The sequence below is a fragment of the Chiloscyllium punctatum genome, chromosome 48 (assembly GCF_047496795.1).
Source record: "Chiloscyllium punctatum isolate Juve2018m chromosome 48, sChiPun1.3, whole genome shotgun sequence".
NCBI lineage: Eukaryota > Metazoa > Chordata > Chondrichthyes > Orectolobiformes > Hemiscylliidae > Chiloscyllium > Chiloscyllium punctatum.
Genome location: NC_092786.1, coordinates 25425091 through 25452305, shown reverse-complemented (window position 1 = coordinate 25452305; position 27215 = coordinate 25425091). Strand labels below are relative to the sequence as shown.

Below are 27215 nucleotides of genomic sequence, written 5' to 3'. Positions count from 1 at the left end.
AGTTCCAGATTCCTAATACCCTCTGGTTGAAAAAAGTCTTTCCTCACATCTCCTGAAACTCTCCTGTTCTTTATCTTAAAACAATTTTTTTTTCCTAGTTTGGTCTAGCTGTGGCAGTCACAAGATGCTGGAGTCCAGGACGGTTACAGCTTCGGCAAACTGACTGACTTCCTCTCTGAGCAACCAGAGGAAAAGGGATGGGGTCATGAAAAGTGAATTTAGGCAATTAGGAAGGAAAGATAAAAGCAGGGTGGTAATCTCTACCTGTGTTGATGCCTGTGCCACACACTAGTGAGGACTAGAATAGGAAGATATGGCAGACAAATGCATGGCTGAAGAGTTGGTGCAGGGGACAGGAATTCAGATTTGTGGATCACTGGACTCTCTTCTGGGGAAGGTATGATCTCTATGAAAGAGACACCTTACACCTGAACATGAGGGGAAAGCAATATCCTGCAGACAGGATTGCTAGAGCTAATGGGGAAGCTTTAAACTGGATTGGCAGGGGGCTGGGAACCAGAGCATCAGGTCAGAAGATGCAGTGAGCAGAGTGTAGGATGAAGTGGCAAGAAGATTGGAATCCACACAAAAAGGCAGAAGGAAGCAATACAGAGAACAGAGTAAAAAATGGTAAAAAAGACAAAAGTAAAATTGGGCAACAGAATCATATGCAAAAGACAGGGAGATTGCTAGATTCCAAAGGGACAATGGGTACAAGCACATTTTATCTGATTGCCCATGGTGTTCGAAACAATGTCGATGAACTTGTGCAAATCAGTTCAACGGGGTATGATTTAGTTGCCATGACAGAAACGTGGTTGCAGGGTGGTGATGATTGGAATTCAATAAGGAAGGATAGGCAGTAAGTAAACTGATGGGGTCACCCTCTTAATTAAGGATGAGATTAGGGTGATATGATATAGGATCTAAGAAGCAAACTGTTGAATCCATTTGGGTGGAGATCAGGAATAGTAAGGAGAAGAAGTCACTGGTTGGAGTAGTCTATAGGCCACCCAATAATAATGCTACAGTGGCACAGGCAATCAATCAAGAAATATCTGAATTTCTGACACATGTAAGAATGGAATAGCAGTAGTCATGGGGGACTTTAACATGCATATTGATTGGCCAAATCAAGTCAGTAGAGGCAGTCTTGAAAAGGAGTTCATAGATCTAATCCATGATAACTTTCTTGAACAGCCCTGGTACCAAACCTACAAGGGAGCGTGCAATCTTAGATCTGGTCCTGTGTAATGAGACACGAAAAATTAATGATCTCCCAGTTAAGGGTCCTCTTGGAAAGAGCGATCATAGTATGATCGAATTTCGGATACAAATGGAAAGTGAAATAGCATCATCTAAAACCCAACATGTTAAGAGAGACTATGATGGGATGAGGAAGGAGTTGGCTAAATTAGACTGGGGACACAAGTTATATGGTGGTACAGTTGAGGAACAGGAGGGGACTTCCAAAGAGATTTTTCACAGTGCTCAAGGAAAGTATGTTCTGGTCAAAAACAAGGTTAGCAAGGGTAAGAAGAGCCAGCTTTGGATAACAGGGAAATAAAGGAAGGGATCCAATTAAAAGCTCAGGCTTACAAAGTAGCTAAGAATAATGGGAAACAAGAGGATTCGGAAAACTTTAAAAAGCAACAACGAACCATGAAACAAGCAATAAAGAAAGGAAAGGTAGATTATCAATGCAAACTAGCACAGAATATAAAATATATAAATGGAAAAGGGTGGTTAAAGTGGATATAGATCCCTTGCAAGATGAGAAAGGGGATTTAATATTGGGTGATGTTGAAACAGCCAAGGACTTGAATAACTATTTTGTGTCAGTCTTCACAGTGGAAAATGTGTCTAACCTGCCAAAGAATGATGTTAAGGATATGATGGGAAGTGAGGACTTCAATTCAATTGTTATCACTAAAGGGGTAGTGTTGAGCAAACTGGAGGGTCTAAAGATAGATAGGTCCCCTGGTCCTGATGGAATGTATCCCAGGATCTGAAAGAAATGGTGAAGTTATAGTAGATACAATGGTGGTAATTTGCCAAAATTCACTGGACTCCTGGTAGGTCCCAGCAAACTGGAAGACAGCGAATGCCACACCGCTGTTTGAAAAGGGTATAGGCAAAAGCCAAGTAACTATAGGCCAGTTCACTAAACACCTGTAGCCGGGAAAATGCTGGAGGCTATCATTTAAAAAAAATGAGTGAGATTCTAGATGGAAAGGGTTCCACCATGCAGACGCAGCATTGCTTCAGGAAGAGAAGGTTACTGGAAGCCGGAGTAGGCCATTTGGCCCTTTGAACATGCTTTGCCATTTGTTAAAATCATGGCTGGTGTATCCATCATCTCAGCTCCTCCTACCTCTTCCCACCTGCATGGATTCAGGAAGAGAAGATCATGTTTGCCAAACTTACTGGGGTTCTTTGAGAATGTAGCAAGCTCAGTAGATGGAGGGAACAGTTGGATATTGTATACTTGGATTTTCAGAAGACATTCGAGAAGGTGCCACACAAAAGACTCCCCCATAAGATAAGAATGCATTGAGTTAGCAGAGAATGTGCTAGCATGGATAGAGGACAGGTTAACCAATAGAAAGCAGAGAGTTGGGATAAATGAGTGTATCTCTGGTTGGAGATCAGTGGTGAGTGGGGTGCTGCTGGGATTGGTGTTGGGCCAACAGCTGTTCATAATCTATACAAAAGATTTGGAAGAGGAGACAGAGTGTAACATATCCAAGTTTGCTGATGACACTAAATTGAGTGGAAAGGCAAACTGTGCAGAGGATGTGGAGGGTCTGCAGAGAGATTTAGATGGGTTAAGTCAGTGGGCAAAGGTCTGTCAGATGGAGTACAATGTTAGTAAATGTGAGATTATCCACTTTGGAAATAAAAGTAGTAGGTCAGAGTATTATTTAAATGGTGAAAGACTGCAGCTGTTGTACAGAGGGACTTAGAAGCGCTTGTACTTGAATCGCCAAAAGTTGATTTGCAGGTGCAACAGGTAATCAGGAAGGCAAACAGAATATTGGCTTTCATTGCTAGAGGGAGTGGATTTATGAGCAGGGAGGTTCTGCTGCAGTTGTATAAGGTGTTGGTGAGGCCGTGCCCAGAGTATTCTGCACAGTTCTATTCTCCTTACTTGAGGAAGGATATACTGGTTTTGGAGGTGGTGCAGAGGAGGTTCACCAGGTTGATTCCGGAGATGAGGGGGTTACCCTATGAGAGGTTGAGCCCACTGGAACTGTACTAAAATTTAGACAATTGAGAGGGATCTCATTGAAATGTATAAAATTATGAAAGGAATAGATAAGAGAGGCAGGCAAGTTGTTTCCACTGGCGGGTGAGACTGGGACCAGGGGATATGGCCTCAAGATTAGGGGGAGTAGATTTAGGAAAACATGAGAAAAAACTGTTTTTCCAAGAGAGTAATAAATCCATGGAATTCTCTGCCCAAGGAAGCAGTAGAGGCAGCTTCATTAAATATATTCAAGATAGGGTTGGATGGGTTTTTGCATGGTAGGGGAATTAAGGGTTATGGGGATAATGCAGGGAGGTGGAGCTGAGATAGGTCAGCCATGATCTTAATGAATGGCAGAGTAGGCTGAACGGGACAAATGGCCTACTCCTTCCAATACAATTAATTAAATCTATGACACCCCTCTTTCAAGGGGTAAAGTTTCTTCCTATCTATGCCCCTCTCAATCATGTCCCCTGTCAATCTTCTCTGCTAGAAGCAAAACAATCCCACCCTGTCCAATATCTCTTCATGACTGAAACCCTCCAGCCCAGGCAACATTCTGGTAAACCTCCTCTGCATCCTCAGTGCTACTGCATTCCTCTTATAATATGGCTTACAAAGTGCACATAATACTCTAGATGGTGATCTAACTAATGTTCTATACAGTTCCAACATCATCTTCCTGCTCTTAAACTCAGTACCTTGATTAATAAAGGGAAGTATTCCATACTTGTTTTAACTACTTCATCCACTGATGTCTTGAGGGACTGGTAGATGTGCACACCAAGGCCCCTCTGACCCTCGGTGTTTCCAAGGATCTGATCATCATATATTCCCTTACCTTTCTTTCCTGCCCAAGTGCATTACCTTAGATTTACCTGGATTAAATTCCATTTGGTATTGATCAGCCCATCCACACCCTTCTATAATCTCAGGCTATCCTCACAATTTACCACTCCATTTTTTGTATCATCTGAAAACTTACTAATCAACCCTCCTACATTCAAGTCTAAATTGTTTATATAAAACTAAAGAAATTACTGCTTCCTGTCACTTGGCCAATTGTGGATCCAATTTGCCAAATTTCCTTCGATCACATGGGGTCTTGCCTTTGTTATCAGACTCGCATGCTGGTTCTTATCAAAAGTCTTGCTGAGGTCCAAATAGACTACATCAAAAGCAGTCCCCTCATCCACACACCTGGTCACATCTTTTAAAAATTAAATTAAATTAGTCAGACATGGCCTCCCTTTAAGAAAACCATGCTGACCGCTCTTGAATAATCTCTGTCTCTCCAAATGCAGATTCTTCAGTCCCTCAGAATTGCTTCCCACCACTGAGGTTAGACTGACTAACCAGTAGTTTCTTGATTTATCCCTTGCTCCCTTCTTGATTAACAATACACATTGGCTGTCCCTCAGCACTCCCGTACCTCTCCTGTGGCCAGAGTGGAATTGAAAATGTTTGCACGCGTCCCTGCTATTTTCTACCTTGCCTCGCTCAACAACCTGGGATATATCTCACCCTAGAGATTTCTCCGTTTTTAAGCCTGCAAATCCAGTCAAAACCTCTTCTCTGTCTATGCTAACTTCTTTAATTGTATTATAGACCTTCTTCCTAATTTCTACACCCACATTGTTCCTCTCACAAGTGAACACCGATTGAAGTATTCATTTAGATTCCTACCTACATACTCAGGCTTCATGCACAAATTACCACTGTGGTCTGTCTGAGCCCTACTCTTTCCCTTATTATCTTTTTACACTGAATATACACTGCAAAGCAATTTAGGATTTTTCTTTATTTTAACTGCCAGTATCCTTTCATACCTCCTTTTAGCTCATATCCTTTTAAAATTCTCCTTTGCCCTTCTGTACTCCTCTAAGCCTTTTGCTGGTTTGAGTCCTTGATATTTGTCATAAGTCTCCCTTTTTCTCTCAATCCAATGCTGTGTATCCCTTGATATCCAGAGTTCAGAGCATTTGATGGTCCCACCCTTTATTAGAACACGTTGGCCCTGTACTCTCTATATTTCCTTATCAAATGCACTGTTCTAGTTAATTTACCTGGAAGTATCTGCTCCCAGTCCGCTGTGGCCAAATCATATCTGAACTTAGTAAAATCAGTCTTCCCCCATATTGAAGTGATTCCAGGCTCATTCTTGTCCTTTTTTTCAGAAATGTAGCCAACAGGAGTGTAGTAATAGTCTTTAAAAAGACATATTAATTGAAGGGATAGACAGACACGACAAATGGAATATAATACAAGCAAACACAGTTTTTAATGGGTTGTTGGAACAGAGAGACTGAAGAGTGTGTGTGTGCAAGTTTTCGATAGTGACAGGCCACGTTGTGATGTATGTTGAATAGGCATAGAGGATCCTTTGTTTTATAAACAGAGGTAAAGAGCACAAAACATTTAGATTAGATTAGATTAGATTAGATTACTTACAGTGTGGAAACAGGCCCTTCGGCCCAACAAGTCCACACCGCCCAGCCGAAGCGTAACCCACCCATACCCCTACATCTACATCTACCCCTTACCTAACACTACGGGCAATTTAGCATGGCCAATTCACCTGGCCTGCACATCTTTGGACTGTGGGAGGAAACCGGAGCACCCGGAGGAAACCCACGCAGACACGGGGAGAACGTGCAAACTCCACACAGTCAGTCGCCTGAGGCGGGAATTGAACCCGGGTCTCAGGTGTTGTGAGGCAGCAGTGCTAACCACTGTGCCTCCGTGCCGCCCACTGTGCCACCGTGCCGCCCACATTGTTAGGGTCTAGCTGGAGAATTGTGGCCAATCTGGACATTATGCCTGTGGAAGGAGGCTGAGGCCTGAGAGAGCTTTTGCAGAGGTGGTTTGATTAGATTAGAATCTCTACAGTGTGCAATCAAGCCCTTCAGCCGAACAAGTCCACACCAACCCTTTGAAGAGTAATCCACCCAGATTTATTTCCCTACATTTACCCCTGAGTAATGCACCTAACACCATGGGCAACATAGCATGGACAATTCACCTGGCCTGCACATATTTTGGACTGTGGGAGGAAACCGGAGGACCCGGAGGGAACCCACACAGAAACAGGGAGAATGTGCAAAGTCCACACAGACAGTCGCCCAATTCTGGAATTGAACCCGGGTCCCTGGCACTGTGAGGCAGCAGTGCTAACCACTGAACCACCTTGCCGCCTCATTTGCTAGAATGAGAGCAGAATCGAGGGACTTCATTTAAGTGGAGAGACTGGAGAAGCTAGATTTGGTCTCCTTTAAGCAGAGAAGCTTGCAGAAATTTGTTCGTAGTCATAAACTGTTTTTTATAGAATAAAGAGAAACAATTACCAGAAGGTATAGATTTTGGTTAGTTGGCTAAAGAACTAAAAGGTGACATGAGGGAAAGAAACAACAATTGTTTTTAGTCCTGAATATACTGCCTGAAAAGGTGATGGAAACCAATTCAGTAATAATTTCCAAAAAGAACTAGATAAATTATTCAAAGAGGAAAAAAATGCAAGTCTCTGGCAAAAGAGCGAGGAACTAGGATAGCTCATTGAAAGAATCAGCACAAGCATAATGCATGTATTATTGTGGCTGTATCATTCTACAGTTTTAGAAAATTATTAAATATTGCTCTAAGTGCAAAGGCTACTCACTACTCACCAAGATTTTTGACTTTCGTCATTGGTTAGCTCGGTTCCGTCAGATTTGTGTGTTATGACCATTGCACGAGGAAACATGAAGACTTTGCTCTCTTACAAGAATTTCTGAGCATGCACACACACTGGAAGGGGCAGCATATTTTGTAAGTCTCTGCAACTACAGGCCGAAAGTTTACCGAGAGTAGTGCCAACAGGCCTGTAATTTTCAGGTTCAACTGAGCTTTTGAAGTCAATAGGACATTGTTTATTGTCGTCAAGGCCTCAGGTATGCTTCCAAGGGTAATGTGTTGTGAGGAAGGGAGCAAGAATGTAATAATGATATGGGACACATGATAACACAAATATTAGATTAGATTACTTACAGTGTGGAAACAGGCCCTTCGGCCCAACAAGTCCACACCGCCCCGCCGAAGCGCAACCCACCCATACCCCTACATCTACCCCTTACCTGACACTACGGGCAATTTAGCATGGCCAATTCACCTGACCTGCACATCTTTGGACTGTGGGAGGAAACCGGAGCACCCGGAGGAAACCCACGCAGACACGGGGAGAATGTGCAAACTCCACACAGAGAGTCGCCTGAGGCAGGAATTGAACCCAGGTCTCTGGCGCTGTTAGGCAGCAGTGCTAACCACTGTGCCACCGTGCCGCCCAAGGTTAACCATCTGCTGAAGGATGCCTGAGCTCCCTCAATCTGCACACTTTGTCAGTTAATTTTAGAGTCATAGAGATGTACAGCACAGAAACAGACCCTTCGGTCCAACCTGTCCATGTCAACCAGACATCCCAACTCAATCTAGTCCTACCTGCCAGCACCGGCCCATATCCCTCCAAACCCTTTCTATTCATATACCCATCCAGATGTCTTTTAAATGTTGCAATTGTACCAGCCTCCACCACATCCTCTGGCAGCTCATTCCATACACGTACTACCCTCTGAGTGAAAAAGTTGCCCCTTAGGTCTGTTTTATATCTTTGCCCTCTCACCCTAAACCTATGCCCTCTAGTTCTGGAACTTGGATCCCATTATTCGCGAGACAGGGAATCAGCCACACTACCAGAAGAACGAGGATGCTTCGGAAAAGGAATGTACCGAATCAGAATGCTGCATGGACTGGACGGTTTTAGTTTTGTAGGTAGATTGAACTAATTTGTAATGTTTTCATGAGAAAGACAGGCTGAGGGGTGACCTGATAGAAGTCTACAAAGTTATAATAGCATATATAGGATGAATAATTAGAGGCTTTTTGCCCATGGTAGAACGTCAACTGCAAGAAGGAACGAATTCAAGGTAAGCGGGGGGGGGATCGTTTAGGGGAGAAGTGTGGGGAACATTTTTCATCCAAAGAATGGTGGAAGCGTGGAACACACTGACAGTGGCAGCAAGCATGTTAGCACTATTTGAGGCTTATATCGATAGACACATGAAAAGGAGGTGAACAGAGGGATAGAAACCACACAGGTGCAATGAGTAGTGGAAGGCATTAAGGTGAGTGTTCCTTTACTAAATGCCTTCACTACAGAGGGAATGGAATATTTATGTTTTTAATATTATTTATAGGACTATAGATCCAGTATCGGGTTATTCTGAGACTTTAGCATGAAAGAGATTCAAAATGTCAATGGTATCTGTAGTTGCATCAGTAAAACCTGTGAATCTCACAGTGAAAGAATAATCTTCAGTGGAGAATTGCTGAGCTAACTGACTCAGTGAAAACCTTACAGGATTAAAAACTTAGTCTACCTGATTGCTGCTGGTACATTAAGCATAGGGCAGCAAAATCAGTCAGCTCCCCAACCCCATTGCCCCCAAAATCATTTTCCCACACTTGATCATTCCAATTGACAGCAAGAATTACTCCCATCCAAGTGCATCCAATCAGTTTGTCCTTTGGTCGTTTTGGATACTGACAGAAATCATCTCAAGCTGAGTTCCCAGTCTCATCCTGATTATCAGCTGGTAACCATCTGCTGTCTGTTTTTACAGCTAATTAGATTGCTGAAAGACTTTGGAAGATTAAAAGCAAGGCTCGCTTTTTAAACTCTGCAACATTTGGAAGATTCCATGTGAAGTAATTTTTCTTTTCATGGTCTTTGCTTCAATGACACATTTGATACAGGAAAAGAGAGAAAGAATTATCAGCACAGGATCATCACTGGGTTGAAGATAAGCATCTCCCGATGACTAGATTGGTAAAAGTGTTGTGGAGGTTGATCTGGAAGCAGTCAGACAATTGAAAGAAGAAATAATGGCAAATTTGAATAACTAAACATTTTTAAAGGGAAATAATAGCTGACTGCTTTACACTCCCCCACCCTCTGTCTTTAGCATATATCCCACCTTTCCCTAGCTACGATCAATTCTGAAGGGTTACTGGACCCAAAATGTTAACTCTACTTTCTCTGCACAGAAAACGCCAGAACCCCATTGAGTTTTTTTCAGCAATTTATAGTTTTGGATTTCTAACATCTGCAGTTCTTTGTTTTATAGCAGGTTAAACTTCTGGGTTGGGCTGTGGATGACAATACCTATAACAGATGTGAGAGCCGAAAGGTGAAGGAGATTTTTAATAGGGTTCAGAACAGATTAGAATGGGAGAAGAAAAATGGCCCTGTAGCAGAATTGATGTACACCTGCAAGAATGGTTGACAAATTGCTTAATAGAAAATCTGGGAAATGATATAACAAATCATATAAAGTGCAATAGTACAAATGCCAAGAACAGATTGAAAAAAAATGCATAAGCTGATAAAGACAAACTATTTGAGGGCGAGCTATATTTGAAGACAAAATGGAGAGCATTTTAGAGAAAAAAAGAGGGCTGTAAATAGAGAAGATTTGAAATGTATGTTGGCCAAAAGAGTGGTCAAGAATACAAATATATTCCCAAATGATAAGAAGGATATATTTATGCAAGATTGGGGAAAGGGCATTTAGAACTCAAAAAAAATTATCCAACATTTAAAGAGTTGAGAGTATTCAGTTGATGAAAATGTAGTGATCAATAGAAATCACATTAAAAAAAACACTCAAATACTCAACATTTATGGACGTACACCTCGGCACTCTGGAACTTTGTCACAACAGCTTAATAAAAAGCAATACACATCCTTCACTTGACACACTCCCTTACCCCTCCGTGCATACCTCATGCCCCAGCTATGCCATCTCATGCTTCCCACCCAGCCCCCATGGTTCCTTGTTGTCCTTTTCCCAAAGTCCTATGTTCCGTCCCATCATCCTTTGCATTTAGCACTGACTGTGCCAACTCACCCAATGTCTGGTGTGGACATACCTCTGGAATCATGCTCGATGAAATTAAATCAAGATCTAAGAGTTTATTGATATATTCTTCAAACTGACCAGTACTTCACTGTGATAATAATAGCTTGTGAATCACAGATCCTTTAATGATAGCCCTCAGTAGATAGAGAGCAAAATAGCAGGCGGTTTTCCTTGTACATTTTGAATGTAGAGTAGGAAGTAATAAAAAAGATACTGAGAGTTTCATTAAATAGATGAAAAAGAAAAGCTTTGCTAAAGTGAACATAGGCATCTTAGAGAATGAGACTGGGGAAATAATAATATAAAGCCCAAAAAAAGGGATTTCAATGTTGTGGCCATTTCAGAGACATGGGTCGAGCAGGGATAGGAATGGTTGTTGTAGGTTTGGGGATTTAGATGTTTCATTGAGAACAGAGAAGACGGTAAGAGAGGTGGTGGTGTGGCATTTGTTAGTCAAGGACAGTATTATGGTTCCAGAAAGGACATTTGAGAACTCGTCAACTAAGGTAGTATGGGCTGAGATTAGAAACAGGAAAGGAGAGGTCACCCTGTTGAGAGTTTTCTATAGGCCTCCGAATAGTTCCAGAGACTTAGAGGAAAGGATAGCAAAAATGATTCTCGCTAGGAGCGAGAGTGACAGGTAGTTGTTACTGGGGACGTCAACTTCCCAAATATTGATTGGGAATACTATAGTTCAAGTACCCTAGATGGGTCAGATTTTGTCCATTGTATGCAGGAAGGTTTACTGACACAGTATGTGGACAGGCCAACAAGGGGCAAGGCCATATTGGATTTGGTACTGAGTAATGAACCCAGCCAGGTATTAGATTTGGAGGTAGGTAAGCACTTTGGTGATAGTGACCACAATTCAGTTATGTTTACTTTAGTGATGGAAAGGGATAAGTATATACTGCAGGGCAAGAGCTACAGCAGGGGAAAAGGTAATTATGATACAATTAGACAAGATTTAGGATGCATAGGCTGGGGAAGGAAACTGCTGGGGATAGGCACAATAGAAATGTTGAGCTTATTCAAGGAACAACTACAGTGTGTCCTTGATAAGTATGTACCTGTCAGGCAGGGAGGAAACCTCGATTGCAGGAACCATGGTTTACTCAAGAAGTTGAATCTCTTGTCAAGACGAATAAGAAGGCTTATGTTAGGATGAGATGTGAAGGCTCAGTTAGGGCAGTTGTGAATTACAAGGTAGCCAGGAAAGACCTAAAGAGAGAGCTAAGATGAGAGAAGAGGGGACAGGAGAAGTTATTGGCGGATAGGATCAAGGAAAACCTTGAAGCTTTCTATAAGTCCATAAGGGATAAAAGAATGATGAGAGTAAAATTAGGGCTAACCAAGGACAGTAGTGGGAAGTTATGCATGGAGGAGATAGGGGAAGTGCTAAATGTCAGTATTCACACTAGAAAAAGACAATGTGGTTGAGGAGAAAACTGAGCTACAGGCTACTACACTAGATGGGATTGAGGTTCACAAAGAAGAGGTGTTAGAAATTCTGGGAAGTGTGAAAATAGATAAGTCCCCTGGGCCAGATGAGATTTATCCAAGAATTCTCTGGGAAGCCAAAGAGGAGATTGCAGAGCCCTTTGGCTTTAATCTTTATGTTGTCATTGTCTACAAGAATAGTGTCAGAAGACTGGAGGATAACAAATGTTGTTCCCTGGTTCAAGAAGGGGAGTGGATACCACTCTGGTAATTATAGACCAGTGAGCCTTACTTCGGTTGTGGGTAAAGTATTGGAAAAGGTTCTAAGAGATAAGATTTATAATCATTTAGAGAGGAATAATTTGATTAGGAATAGTCAGCACAGTTTTGTGAAGGGTAGGTCATGCCTCACAAACCTTATTGAGTTCTTTGAAACTGTGACCAAATAGGTAGATGAGGATAAAGCTGTTGATGTGGTGTATGTGGATTTCAGTAAGGCATTTGATAAGGTTTTCCATGGTAAACTATTGCACAAATAAGGAGGCATGGGATTGAGGGTGATTTATCGGTTTGGATCAGAAAATGGCTCGCTGAAAGAGGACAGAGGGTGGTGGTTGATGGGAAATGTTCATCCTGGAGTTCAGTTACTAGTGGTGTACCGCAAGGATCTGTTTTGGGTCCACTGCTCTTTGTCATTTTCATAAATGACCTGGATAAGGGCATAGAAAGATGGGTTAGTAAATTTGCAGATGGCACTAAGGTCAGTATAGTTGTGGATAGTGCCGAAGGATGCTGTAGGTTACAGAAGGACATAGATAAGCGGCAGAGCTGGGCTGAGAGATGGCAAATGGAGTTTAATTTGGAAAAGTGTGAGGTGATTCACTTTGGAAGGAGCAACAGGAGTGCAGAGTACTGGGCTATTCGTAAGATTCTTGATCCTGTAGATGAGCTGAGAGATCTCGGTGTCCATGTACTTGGATCCCTCAAAGTTGCCACCCAGGTTGGTAGAGCTGTTAAGCAGGCTTAGGGTGTGTTAGCTTTTGTCAGTAGAGGGTTTGGGTTTCGGAACCATGAGGTCAAGCTCTGGTGCGGCTGCACTTGGAGTATTGCGTGCAGTTCTGGTCACTGCTTTATATAGGAAGGATGTGGAAGCTTTGGAAAGGTATAAGAGGAGGTTGACTAGGATGTCGCCGGGTATGGAGGGAAGATCTTACAAGGAAAGGTTGAGGGACTTGATGCTGTTTTCGTTAGAGAGAAAAGGGTTGAGAGGGGACTTAATTGAGACATATAAGATAATCAGAGGGTTAGAGCGAGTGGACAGTGAGAGCCTTTTTCTGAGGATGGTGATGGCTAGCACAAGGGGATGTAGGGGTGATAGATATAGGACAGATGTCAGAGGTTGTTCCTTTAACTCAGAGAGTAGTAGGGGCGTGGAATGCACTGCCTGCAACAGTAGTAGACTCACCAACTTTATGGGCACTTAAATGGTCACTGGATAGGCATATGGATGAAAATGGAATAGCATAGGTTAGATGGGCTTCAGATTGGTTTCACAGGTTGGTGCAACGTCGAGGGCTGAAGGGCCTGTACTGCGCTGAAATGTTCTATAAAAGTGGCACAGGATTTGAAATCAATAGTTTGCATCAGTCTTCATGGTAGAAAGCACAAATAGCATTCCAAAAATGCTATGTAATGAAGGGGGAAAAAAAGGAATTTAGTATAATCAGGCTTATAGATTGATATTTTCCAAAAATCTCGGACTCTTCCGAAATATAAGGATTCTTGGAAGATTACAAACAGGTGCATCCACTATCTCTGTAGCTACTTCCTTTAAAATTGTCGGATGTGAACGCATGCATGGGAAAGTTATGGGTAGAAAGGCCAATAAACTCCTTAGACCTGATTGGCGAGAGATCCTTTGCCATGAAATACACTGACAGGAACCGGATCAGGGCCCAGAAAATGATCCTGATTTTGATTACAATCAAAGATCAGAAAACACAGCCAACGATTTTGAATGCCTGGGTTCCAAACTCATTCCATGAACAATCTAAGTTGATCTGCTGTATCTACCTTAATTTAATTTTATGCATGACACTGTATAAAGATGTTCATCCTTCAATGTACAGCTTCAAAATCAAACATAATACAAAGCGTTGGAACTTCATTGATCAGAAGTGTTAACTGTTTCTCTTCATGGATGTTACTGGACTTGCTGAGTATTTCCAGTATTTGTTTTATTTAAGAATTCCAGTATCCATGGTATGTTGCTAATGTATCATCTAAAATCAGACTTGCTGGTCATCTGCTTTGTTTCCTGCTTGTGGGAGCTTGCCCTGTATAAACTGACTGATGCATCTATCAACATGATCAGAATAACTACTTCAAAGCTATTTAGTGATTTGAATGTAAGTAACTTTGACACAGCCTGCTGATTTGAAAAGTGCGATATATAAATGTCATTTTTTTAAACTTCAGCACATAGTCGTTAGTAAGATAGCTAATATAATTGTTTTATGGTAAATAGCTGAAATGATAGGGGCAGCAGAGAGCTTCCATTCCAAGGACATGCCCCAACCAGTGTAAATAAATTGAAAGGAATATTTTACTTGCTGTGACTCTATTCCAAAAACACTGCCAGGATTGAGTGAGTTGGCAGCATGCGTCATACTGCCTTGACTTCAATGAGAAAAGAAATCAGGTGCTGTGTAGAATAAGGTACTGATGAATGCTTCCCCTCCTTCTGGCAAAGGACACTTTCACTTTCTATCACCTTTCAGCAGCTGTCTATCTGATTAAGATCAATCAAATGGAAAGTCACACTCTGCATTCAGACTACAGTCACAGAACATTACAGCTGCGGTCTAACCAGTGTTTTTTAAAAAAATTCATTCATGGGATGTGTGCCACAGGCTGGGCCAGCATTCATTGCTTGTCCCTAGTTGCCCTTGAGAAGATGGTGGTGAGCTGACCTCTTGAACCGCTGCAGCCCATGTGCTGTAGATAGACCTGCAATGCCACTAGGGAGGAAATTACAGCATTTTGACTTGATGAGTGTTTTGCAAAGATTCAGCCTAACTTTCTATTTGCTCATAAATTCCAGAATCTTGTTTTTCCTGCAACTTGCAAAGATTTGTGTACTCCCAGCCTTCCCTTGGTCTCTCTTGCTCCTGTGGGCGTTGTTCCATCTAATTCATAAAACATTTCGTCATTCTTCCTTGTGAAATTAATTGCTAATAACATACCAAGTCTGTTACCCCAAATGTAGAGCTCCTATCTCTTATTAAAGTTATTCAATGGACAGTTGTGACTGGATTGGATGTTAGTCTCTTCGGAAAAGTTTTGAAGTTGTTTGTCTCTGTCTGGAGCAGAGGCCAATTGGCTTTCACTTGCACAACCAGATGGTGGCTTTAAGAAAGATCAAGCCCCACTTCCACTCCCACTTTATTCATTTGGATTGTAGCTGTGCAAAAAAATTGAAAGTACTGGCTCTGCCAATAATCCACATCCACCCATACTTCAGCCATCTTGAAATCTATTGTAAATTCCTGTGGACGATCCACATTCAAAGTCCGCTGTTTAAGGGTTTCCATGAGGTTATTTGCCAGTTTCTCTCAGAGTGAAGAAAATATGTTTAATCACAAATGTTTCATAACTAAATTTGCTTGATATTTGTGTTTCACCAGCTCTAAAAGATTCCACAAAACAATCCATCAACAGTGATTGGAAGATTGAACTTCCTGGCGAGTTTCCAATGGCAGGAACGACAGTCCGTTATGTACGACGGGGACTGTGGGAAAAGATGTCTGCTAAGGGACCAACTAAAACACCACTTCATTTAATGGTATATCGTTAATCTGTCTTTGGAATAATGAGCTCCAATGAGTATTTCTTTTTTCTTGGTAACTGTATGACATAGAAATTACTTTCTGTTGCATGTTAGTATTCATTTCTGAGTACAAGCAGAAGAGTTGTTACTTTAAAAGTGGTTAGCTCCTTAGCCCTTGGAGAATTGGTGGTCAGACTGTAATGAGGTTTGACAGAGAGAGAGAGAGAGAGAGACAACAACAGTGTGTTTTTGCCAGGACATAAATCTGTGTATCAATTTTCAATCTACTAAATTCCTCATTACAGGATGTGGACAAATCTGGTAAGCTGATGTTCTTTGATCATTTCAAAGTGTGGTTTATAGTCCAGTACTTTTTATGGTCTGTTTTTCCTAGGCCAGCACACAAATTTCCAGGTCAATTGAATTCTGTTTCTGGACTTTCCATGCATTGGGCTCTCTTCACAGGATATGAGTGCCACTGGTTAAGCCAATATTTATTGCCCCTGAGAGGGTGGTGATGAGCACTCTTATTAAACCACTGCAATTCATGTAGTGTCGGAACAGCTCAGGTGCCATTAGGGAGGGATTCCAGGATTTTGTCCCAGCGACATATTTCCAAATTAGGATCATGTGTAACTTGAAGGGGAATTGCAGATGGTGCGATCGAATGCATTTCCTCCCTGTGTCTTTCTATCAAGCTTTAAATTGCCAGTCTAATCCCACCACTATGCTGTTGTATCTACAGAAGAATGTATGTTCATCATTAATCTACATGTTATAAGCACTTAAGCAGAGTAAAATCTGAGCTCTGCTTCATTTCAGTGGCCTACTCAGTAAAGCGAAGGGACTTAAAACAGAAGAATATAACAATGTTGCAGCTCAGTAGGAGGCCATTTGACTCATCACATTTGTGCTGACTTTCTGGGAGAATCGTGTATGTAGTCACATTGCCCAGATTTTCCACTACTTTTAAACTTCAAATCTTTTTTCCACATCAGGAAGCTAACCTAGATTGTAGTCCTCTTCCAGGTCTGGTTAGATAGTCCTGGAACCAATGAAAACATTATCTGAAACCTGTTTTTTCTTTATTCGTGTCATGAGATGCCCTACTACAGCAGCCCTTAGCTAAGGAGCTTGCTAGACCATATCAGAGGACCGTTCCAAGTCAACCACGTTGCTGAGAGTCGGCAGTCACCTTTAGACCAGACCAGATTTCCTTCACAAAAGGATGTAGAATCATAGAGATGTACAGCACAGAAATAGATCCTTTGGTCCAACTCGTCCATACTGATCAGATATTGTAACCTAATTAGATTTGATTAGATTACTTACAGTTGGCCCTTCGGCCCAACAAGTCCACACCGCCCCGCTGAAGCGCAACCCACCCATACCCCTACATCTACCCCTTAACTAACACTACGGGCAATTTAGCATGGCCAATTCACCTGACCTGCACATCTTTGGAGTGATGGAGGAAACCAGAGCACCCAGAGGAAACCCACGCAGACACGGGGAGAATGTGCAAACTCCACACAGAGAGTCGCCTGAGGCGGGAATTGAACCCGGGTCTCTGGCGCTGTGAGGCAGCAGTGCTAACCACTGTGCTACCGTGCCGCCCTAATCTAGTCCCATTTTCCAGCACTTGGCCATTTCCCTCCAAACCCTTCCTATTCATCTACCCATTCAGATGCCTTTTAAATGTTGTAATTGTACCAGCCTCCAATACTTCCTCTGGCAGCTCAATCCATACATGCATCACTTCCTGCATGAAAAAGTTGCCCCTTAGCTTCCTTTTAAAATTTTTCCCCTCTCACCCTAAACCTATGCCCTCTAGTTCTGGACTCCCCCACCTCAGGAAAAAGACCTTGTCTATTTATCCTATCCATGTCCCTCATCATTTTATAAACCTCTATAAGGTGACCCCTCAGCCTCCGATGTTTCAGGGAAAACAGCCCCAGCCTATTCAGCCTGTCCTGAAGCTCAACTCCTCCAACCATGGCAACATCCTTGTAAATCTTTACTGAACCCTTTCAGATTTCACAACATCCTTCCAATAGGACGGAGACCAGAATTGCATGTAATATTCCAAAAGTGACAGAATCAATGTCTTGTACAGCCGCAACGTGACCTCCTAACCGCTATACTCAATGCTCTGACCAATAAAGGAAAGCATACCAAATACCTTCTTCACTATTCTATAGACCTGTGACTCTATTTTCAAGGAACTATGAACCTGACTCCAAGGTCTTTTTGTTCAGCAACACTCCCTGGGACCATACCATTAAGTGTATTAGTCCATCCCTGATTTGCCTTTCCAAAATGCAGTGCCTCACATTTATCTAAATTAACCTCCATCTGCCACTCCTCAGCTCATTGGCTCATCTGATCAAGATCCCATTGTACTCTGAGGTAACCTTCTTCACTGTCCACTACACCTCCAATTTTGGTGTCATCTTCAACCCTACTAAACAGATCACCAATGTTCATATCCATATCCTTTATATAAATGATGGAAAGCAGTGGACCCAGCACCGACCCTTGTGGTACACCACTGGTCACGGGCCTTCAGTCTGAAAGGCAACAGTCCACCATGACGCTCTGTCTTCTACCTTTGAGCCAGTTCTGTATCCAAATGGCTAATTCTCCCTGTATTCAATGAGATCTAAACTTGCTAACCAGTCTACCATGAGAAACCTTGTCGAACGCCTTCCTGAAGTCTATATAGATCACGTCCACCACTCTGCCCTCATCAATCCTCTTCATTACTTCAAAACACTCAATCCAGTTTGTGAGACATGATTTCCCATCTACGAACTCATATTGACTATCCCTAATCAGTCCATGCCTTTCCAAATACGTGTACATCCTGTCCCTCAGGACTCCCTCCAACAGCTTTTCCACCAACAATGTCAGTCACACCAGGTCTATAGCTCCCTGGCTTTTCCTTGCCATCTTTCTTAAATAGTGGTACCACGTTAACCAACTGCCAGTCTTCCGGCACCTCACCCGTGACTATCGATGATACAAATATCTCAACAAAGGGCCCAGCAATCACATCCTGAGCTTCCCACAGAGTTCGAGGCTACACCTGGTCAGGTGTCTGCATTTTAAGACATCCAGCATCTCCTCTTCTGTAAAAAGCAGTACACCTGATACACATTTTTCAAGATGTTACCATCTGTTTTCCCACATTCTATATCTCCCATGTCCTTTTCCACAGTAAACACTATTGCAAAATAGTCATTTAGTATCTCCCCCATCTCCTGCGATTCCACGTGTAGGCTGCATTGCTGATCTTTGATATGTCCCTATTCAACCTTTGTCCTTAATATATTTATAAAATCCCTTTGGATTCTCCTTAACTCTATTTGCCAAAGCTATCTCATGTCCCCTTTTTGCCCTCTGATTTCCCTCTTAAGTATACTCCTACTGCCTTTATAATCTTCAAAGGATTCGCTGGATTTCTGCTGTCTACACCTGACATATGCTTCCTTCTTTTTCTCAACCAAAACCTCAATTTCTCTCATCATGCAGCATTCCCCACACCTACCAGCCTTGCATTTCACCCTAACAGGAACATACTGTCTCTAGACTCTGGTTATCTCATTATTGAGGGCTTCCCATTTTCAAGCTGTCCCTTTACCTGTAAACATCCGCCTCCAATCAACTTTTGAAAGCTACAGTCATAGAGTCATAGAGATGCACAGCATGGAAATAATCCCTTCAGTCCAAGCCATCCATGCTGACCAGATATTCCAAACCAAACTCGTCCCACCTGCTAGCACCCGGCCCATATCCCTCCAAACCCTTCCTATTCATATACGCTGAAAATGTGTTGCTGGTAAAGCGCAGCAGGTCAGGCAGCATCCAAGGAACAGGAGAATCGACGTTTCGGGCATGAGCCCTTCTTTAGGAATTCCTGAAGAAGGGCTGATGCCCAAAACGTCGATTCTCCTGTTCCTTGGATGCTGCCTGACCTGCTGCGCTTTTCCAGCAACACATTTTCAGCTCTGATCTCCAGCATCTGCTGTCCTCACTTTCCCTTCCTATTCATATACCCATCCAAATGCCTTTTAAATGCTGTAATTGTACCAGGCTCCACCACTTCCTTTGGCAGCTCATTCTATTCACGTACCGCCCTCAGTGGGAAACAGTCTCTTTTATATCTTTCCCCTCTCACCCTAAACCTATGCCCACTTGTTCTGGACTCCCTGACCCCAGGGAATAGACTTTGCCTATTTATGCTATCTCTGACCCTCATGATTTTGTAAACCTCTGTAAGGGGTTTGTAAACCTCTCTCTTGTACAAACTTAACAAATTCCTCTCTGTCTACATCCGAACACTATGGTAGTCCTTGTCTATGTTTAGAAAGTTAAGTCCCCTACCATAACCACCCCATTATTCTTATAAATTATTGAGATTTACTTACAAATTTGTTTCTCAATTTCCCTCTGACTATTAGGGGATCTAGAATACAATCCCAATAAGGTGATCATCCCTTTCTTATTTCTCAGTTCCACCCAAATAACTTGTCTGGATGTATTTCCAGGAATATTCTCCCTCAGTACAGTTGTAATGCTATCCCTTATCAAAAGGGAGCGGCGGTGAAGGAGGCCCAGAAACCTCCATGTCCTCGGCAGAGTGGGAGGGGGAGTTGAAATACTGCTCCCTCACCACCAGACGCCTAGAGGAAGAACGCCTCATCTTCCGCCTCGGAACACTTCAACCCCAGGGCATCAATGTGGACTTCAACAGCTTCCTCATTTCCCCTTCCCCCACCTCACCCTAGTTCTAAACTTCCAGCTCAGTAACTGTCCCCATGACTTGTCCGGACTTGTCCTACCTGCCTATCTCCTTTTCCACCTACCCACTCCACCCTCTCCTCCCTGACCTATCACCTTCATCCCCTCCCCCACTCACCCATTGTACTCTATGCTACTTTCTCCCCACCCCCACCCTCCTCTAGCTTATCTCTCCACGCTTCAGGCTCACTGCCTTTATTCCTGATGAAGGGCTTTTGCCCGAAACGTCGATTTCGAAGCTACTTGGATGCTGCCTGAACTGCTGTGCTCTTCCAGCACCACTAATCCAGAATCTGGTTTCCAGCATCTGCAGTCATTGTTTTTACCAGACTAACACAACACCCTAGTCCATTTTACGCATTGTCACAAGTGACCTTAGAGTGATGGGACTTTAGATTAGATTAGATTACTTACAGTGTGGAAACAGGCCCTTCGGCCCAACAAGTCCACACCGCCCCGCCGAAGCGTAACCCACCCATACCCCTACACCTAACACTACGGGCAATTTAGCATGGCCAATTCGCCTGACCTGCACATCTTTGGAGTGTGGGAGGAAACCGGAGCACCCGGAGGAAACCCACGCAGACACGGGGAGAACGTGCAAACTCCACACAGTCAGTCGCCTGAGGCGGGAATTGAACCCAGGTCTCTGGAGCTGTGAGGCAGCAGTGCTAACCACTATGCCACCGTGCCGCCTGATTTCTTAAGTGTATTAAGTACATTGCAATAAGAGGACACCCTCAAGGCTTCTGTCCCCATTACATTAGATTATGTGAAATTTCTGCCTCAACTCTCTTTGCCTGTCTTTGCTGTAGAATGTTTAATACCCTCACGTAACAAAAAACCCTAGTGTTCTGTGTCTTGGACCGTTCAGATGACTCCCAGCCAGTTGGGAAAGAGAATTCCAGATTTCCACACAAATCCTGAGCATGTGTCTGTATCAGCTGTACTGCTTTTTATGTCAAATTGGCACGAGGCAATACTTGGCCTAAACTGAATAATTGAAAATTTTATTGCAAATCATTTTCCAAACATTGCCATATGCAGACTTGATACTTCTAAGTTTTGATAGAGCTGTTTATCATTTCCAGTCTGTTTGTGTACTGTGATTTTCAAGGCTTTATAACATACTTTATTCAACAATTCAGAGTTTTGATGTGTAGACTGCTATAAGGCTGCGGATTGTATTTACTACCTCTTAACTATGAATGGACAGGAAAATCTAGCCTGGAGCAAATCATTTGGTTTTGAAATGAGAAGGACAATTTTGCTCAATTTAAATTTACTGATAACAAGCTAAAATGTCACTGTGTACTTTTCATTGAATTTTTACAAAGGCTGAGTCTTTGACCAAGCAGGATGAATAATTATATCTTAACACCCCACACCTGATAACATACTCTATCCATGAATCTCTGACATTTAGTTTCAAACGTGATATCCAAATTTAAACCTTTGGGTCTAAAAGACCAGCAGATGGTGACCTTCAATCACTTATTTTAAGAACATCATTTTTAAGATAGAAAATCATGGTGTTATTTTCACTGCTGGGAGTTTTAGTTTACTGAACACAAACTGCAGTGGATCATGACAGTGCTCACCATCTTCTCAAGGGCAAACAAGAATTGGTGATACAGCTTTGCCTGTGATGCCCCAACCTGAGAATGAGATGTTAAGAAAGTTGAGGGTAAGGATGTAAATTTGAGTGCTGAGCTGTTCTCAGGCGTTTTCTCACCATGCTAGGTAATATAATCAGTGAGCCTCTGGTGAAGCGTTGGAGTTCTGTCCCACTTGCTGTTTATTTGTCTTGGTCTGTTGTGGTGGGTGATATAATTTCCGGTTTGGTTTCTGAGAGGTTGGTATGTGGGGTCCAAATCAATATGTTTGTTAATGAAGTTCTGGTTTGAATGCCAGGCCTCTAGGAATTCCTGTGCATGTCATTGTTTAGCCTGTCCCAAGATGGATGTATTGTCCCAGTTGAACTGGTGTCCCTCTTTGTCTGTGTAGGTTTGCTCTGATTTCCTCCCACAGTCTAAAGATGTGCAGGTCAGGTGGATTGGCCATACTAAGTTGCGAGGAGAAAGTGAGGACTGCAGATGCTGGAGATCAGAGCTGAAAATGTGTAACTGGAAAAGCGCAGCAGGTCAGGAAGCATCCAAGGAGCAGGAGAATCGACGTTTCGGGCATAAGCCCTTCATACTAAGTTGCCCATAGTGTTAGTCAGAGGAAAATGGGTCTGGATTACTCTTCAGAGGGTTGGTGTGGACTTGTTGGGCCGAAGGGCCTGTTTCCACACTGTAGGGAAGCTAAAATCCTGGAATTCCTCTCCCACCAATGGCATTGTGGCATATGGACTGCAGAAGCTCAAGGGACTTTCTCAAGGGCAGTTAATGATGGGCAATAAATACTGGCCCAGCCTGCACAATGCACATTCCATGAGTGAATAAGATAAAACTAAATTATATAAATTACATGAAAACAACAACTACATCACAAGGACTGCAACAGCCAGACTGACGGCAAGCCAGATTTTGATGCCGAGTGTGAAATGTGAATTGAAGATTTGATTGCCATTTAACTGCAGGAAATTGTTGACTAAGCAATATTTGGAGCTGTTCAATAAGCTATTGGTTATTATGGAATATGTCTTTATTAAATCAGTTAATTCCAGATTTACCATGCAGGAATGTTGTTGTGTGTGTCTGACTTTGCAAATTTTCAAGGAAAAAGTTTCTACGAAATATTGAACTGAGCTTTTCTAATCAGAAGGACATAATCTATGCATCAATGTTTACCTAAATAAACAATTACCATTGTGTACATGGTTCTGCCACTAAGTCTGGGGGCAACCCAGCATCAGTTTCAAAGGTCATTGCTAGGAAAAAATCCAATTCTAGTGAGTTTAGATCTTGCATCCAGCTGCATTGGATTCAGCAAATAAAGCTGTCATACACATATGCCAACATAGGAAGCTAGCAAAAACTTGCCAATAATATTGACAACACAATGCCAGTCTTTTTTTCAATCAAAGCCCAAGACCTTTAGTAACATACAGGGTGCCATAAATAATCATCTGGATTTTAAAACATCATTTTCCAGTGTGAATTTCACACAGTCATTTATTGCCCTGGGAATGTCGTGGTATGCCAGCTTCTTTACCTTGACCTTAAGTGAACATGAGGAATGGAATCTGTGAATTTAAGGGAATTCATGGAGTCAATTGGCATTGCTCAACAAAGCAGTTAGTGATTATGTCCTGGACAAGTACAAATGTGAATGCCCGAAAATAAGATCTGTGCTCCTGGGCAGACACATTACACCAGCAACATATAATGTTTCGATTCTTAGTTGCTAATGTAAAATATTAATGTAAATTTCAGCTTTTTAAAAAAAATATTTATGGGCATCACTGGCTAGGCCAACATTTATTAGGCAAAAGTGAGGACTGCAGATGCTGGAAACCAGAGTTTAGATCAGAGCGATGTTGGAAAAGCACAGTAGGTCAGGCAGCATCCGAGGAGCAGGAAAATCAACGTTTTAGGCAAAAGCCCTTCATCAGGAGTAAATCAACATTTATTGCCCATCACTGATTGTCTTTGACAAAGTGCTGGTTAGCTGGCTTCTTGAACTGTTGCAGTCCTTGTGGTGTACTTGTAATTTTCATGTAATTTATAGAATGATCAGTTAGTTTTTATCTTATTCACTCATGGGATGTACATCATGCAGGCTGGCTCATCATTAAATGCCCATCATTATCTGTCCTTGAGTAGGCAATGATCAGCTGCCCTTCTTGTGCCACTGCAGCCCATATGCCACAATGCCATTGGTGGGGGAGGAATTCCAGGATTTTGACGCAGCGACAGTGATGGAATAAAATTATATTTCAAAGTCAAGACGGTGAGTGGCTTGGAGGGAAACTTACAAGTGGATGTGTTCCTGTGCATCTGCTGCCCTTGTCCGTCTAGATGGATGTGATGATGGGTTTGGAAGGTGATTTCTGAGGACTCTTGCTGAATTTCTGCAGTGCATCTTGTAGATGGTACACACTGCTGCTATTGAGGAGTAAATCAGCAATAAAGAACAACAATAAGGAATAAACAACTCACATAATGCAAGCAGGGCTGGCCTCTCACTGCCAAGATGGATAGCAAAGTGTCCCATCATGCCCAAAGTACGAGCGGGCTAGAGTTGACTCCACTCACACCCTGGGACAATGAAATGGCTGCAGAGGTGCTGAGACAGACTGATTTAAAGGCTCAGCCCAGTTCTCTAGGATTTCACCCAAACATTTTGTTAGCTATTAGGTCTTCTATCCCTCAGTCCTCACAATCTATCACCAATCCATCCATTCCCATGCCCATTTACTCCTCATGGCCATGGCTGAATTGTTCTGATTCATTCCCCCACCTACCCCTTGGCCTTTTTCATCCCCAATCCCAATTTAACTCCAAGTCTTACTGCCTCCAGGTCAACCCAATCTATCTCCAACATGAGTAAATCTCAGGAGTCATGTTGTGATGAAATAAAATATCTTTTACAACCTTTATTATTATTAAAAAGCAAACTTCCATTCATGATCACGAAATTCAAAACTTAAGAAGCCCCTAAAAGTTTTAATCCCTTACAAGAAAAACTAACAGACTTGCGTTCATGATTCCACATCAAAAAAAAACTTTTAATAACCCCTTTTGAGTTGTCAATCAAACAGTGAATTTGCAATCCTCTGCTGAGGTAATTGAAAGTTGTGGAAAGCAACCAACCATTAATAATGATATAAACAGCTTTTGTAGTTGTTATATCAGATTATTTATAACAGAGTCTGATGCAGGCCGTTCTTGTGGTTTAATGGTCTAAGGATTTAAATAGCTTCATAATTGGACAGTTTTACAGATTTTCTCCATCTTTCATGAGATTCTATGTCTCTACCGTAGGTTTGTAACTCACACATTACCTGATGATGCTCACAGAGAGAATGGGGTTTGTTGAACTCAACACTGAGTTCAAATTCAAAAAGTGTGGTGCTAGAAAAGCACAGCAGGTCAGACAGCATCTGAGGAGCAGGAGAGTCAACGTTTCGGGCACAAGCCCTTCATCAGGAATGTTGGGGGTTGGGGGTGGGGGAACGGAGCTGAGAAATAATTAGGGGGTGTTGGGGCTTGGGGGGAATGTAACTTGGAAGGCGATAGGTAGGTGCAAGTGGTAGGTGGTGGTAATAGGTCGGAGCGGAGGGTGGAGCAGATAGTGGGAAGGCAGATAGACAGATGGGACAGTTCAAGAGGGCAGTGCCGAGTGGGAAGGTTGGATCTGGAATGAGGTGGATGGAGGGGAGATGAAGAAACTGGTGAAATTGACTTTGATGCTGTGTGGTTGGAGGGTCCCAAGGCGGAAGATGAGGCATTTTTCCTCCAGGTGTCGGGTGGTTTGGATTCGGCGGTGGAGGAGGCCCAGGACTTTTATGTTCTTGGGGGAGTGGAAGTGGGGGGTGGAGTTGAAGTGGTCGGCCACAGGGCGGTGGGTTTGTTTGGTGTGTGTGTCCCCAAGATGTTCTCTGAAACGTTCCATGAATTAGCGTCCAGTCTATCCAATGTAGAGGAGACCATATTGAGAGCAACAAACAGAGTAGATGAGGTGTTTGGATGCACGGATACTGAGTTCAAATTGCCCTGCTAACATCAGGGATCCCACCTGTATGCATCATGCTGCACACCCTAGGAGAACGTGAGGACTGGAGATCAGAGCTTAAAAATGTGTTGCTGGAAAAGCGCAGCAGGTCAGGCAGCATCAAAGGAACAGGAGAATCGACGTTTCGGGCATAAGCCCTTCTTCAGGATTCCTGAAGAAGGGCTTATGCACAAAACGTCGATTCTCCTGTTCCTTTGATGCTGCCTGACCTGCTGCGCTTTTCCAGCAACACATTTTTAAGCTATGCTTCACACCCTGTCCTTTACAGGTGAAAATGGAATCTGAATCTGAGTCCCATCCATAATTTTCAAAAACGTCGAGAGTTTTCACAACTTAGTGAAAATCTGACCTTGTTTCCTTAAAACTCACTATCGAAAAATACTTGGCTGTTTTTAATTTCTGATGAAGAGTTTGTTGGCATTATATTGATAGCAATATATTTAGAAAGTCATTTTCTCAATAACTGCATTTAGTATACCCAGTTACCTAGACTCATATTCTTTGTCAGCTTGTAAATTCCTCAATTCAGCCATAAAGTGTAGTCACTTGACCAAATCAATACTTTTTGCTCATCCCTAATTATCTTGATACGGTGGTGTTGAACTGTCCTAGTCATAGAGTCATAGAGATGTACAGCCTGGAAACCGACCCTTCAGTCCAACCCATCCATGCTGACCAGATATCCCAAACCAATCTATTCCCACCTGCCAGCATCCAGCCCATATCCCTCCAAACTCTTCCTATTCATATCCCATCCAGATGCCTTTTAAATGTTGCAATTGTACCAGCCTCCACCACTTCCTCTGGCAGCTTATTCCATACACGTACCACCCTCTGTGTTAAAACGTTGCCCCTTAGGTCTCCTTTATATCTTTCCCCTCTCACCCTAAGCCTTTGCCCTCTAGTTCTGGACTCCCCGACCCCAGGGAAAAGACTTTGTCTATTTTTCCTATCCATGCCCATCATAATTTTGTAAACCTCTATAAGGTCACCCCTCAGCCTCCGACACTCCAGAGAAAAAATCCCCAGCCTGTTCAGCCTCTCCCCATAGCTCAAATCCTCCACCCTGGCAACATCCTTGTAAATCTTTTCTGAACCACTTCAAGTTTCATAACATCTTTCCGATAGGAAGGAGACCAGAATTGTAAGCAATGTTCCAATAGTGGCTTAATCAATGTCCTGTATAGCCACAACATGGCCTCCCAACTCCTGTAATCAAGAGTCATATCACAAAAAACATATAATTAACAAAGAACCCACT

At 42.6% G+C, this 27215-nt stretch overlaps 1 protein-coding gene across 1 annotated transcript in view; it reads left to right on the top strand.

The window, feature by feature from the left end:
• adamts17 (ADAM metallopeptidase with thrombospondin type 1 motif, 17) overlaps window positions 1-27215 on the top strand; it is a 669321-nt gene that overhangs the window by 516481 nt on the left and 125625 nt on the right. The window contains exon 17 of the mRNA XM_072564884.1: window positions 15327-15484. Within this exon, the coding sequence (XP_072420985.1) occupies window positions 15327-15484 (158 nt within the window). The remainder of the gene's footprint in view (window positions 1-15326; window positions 15485-27215) is intronic.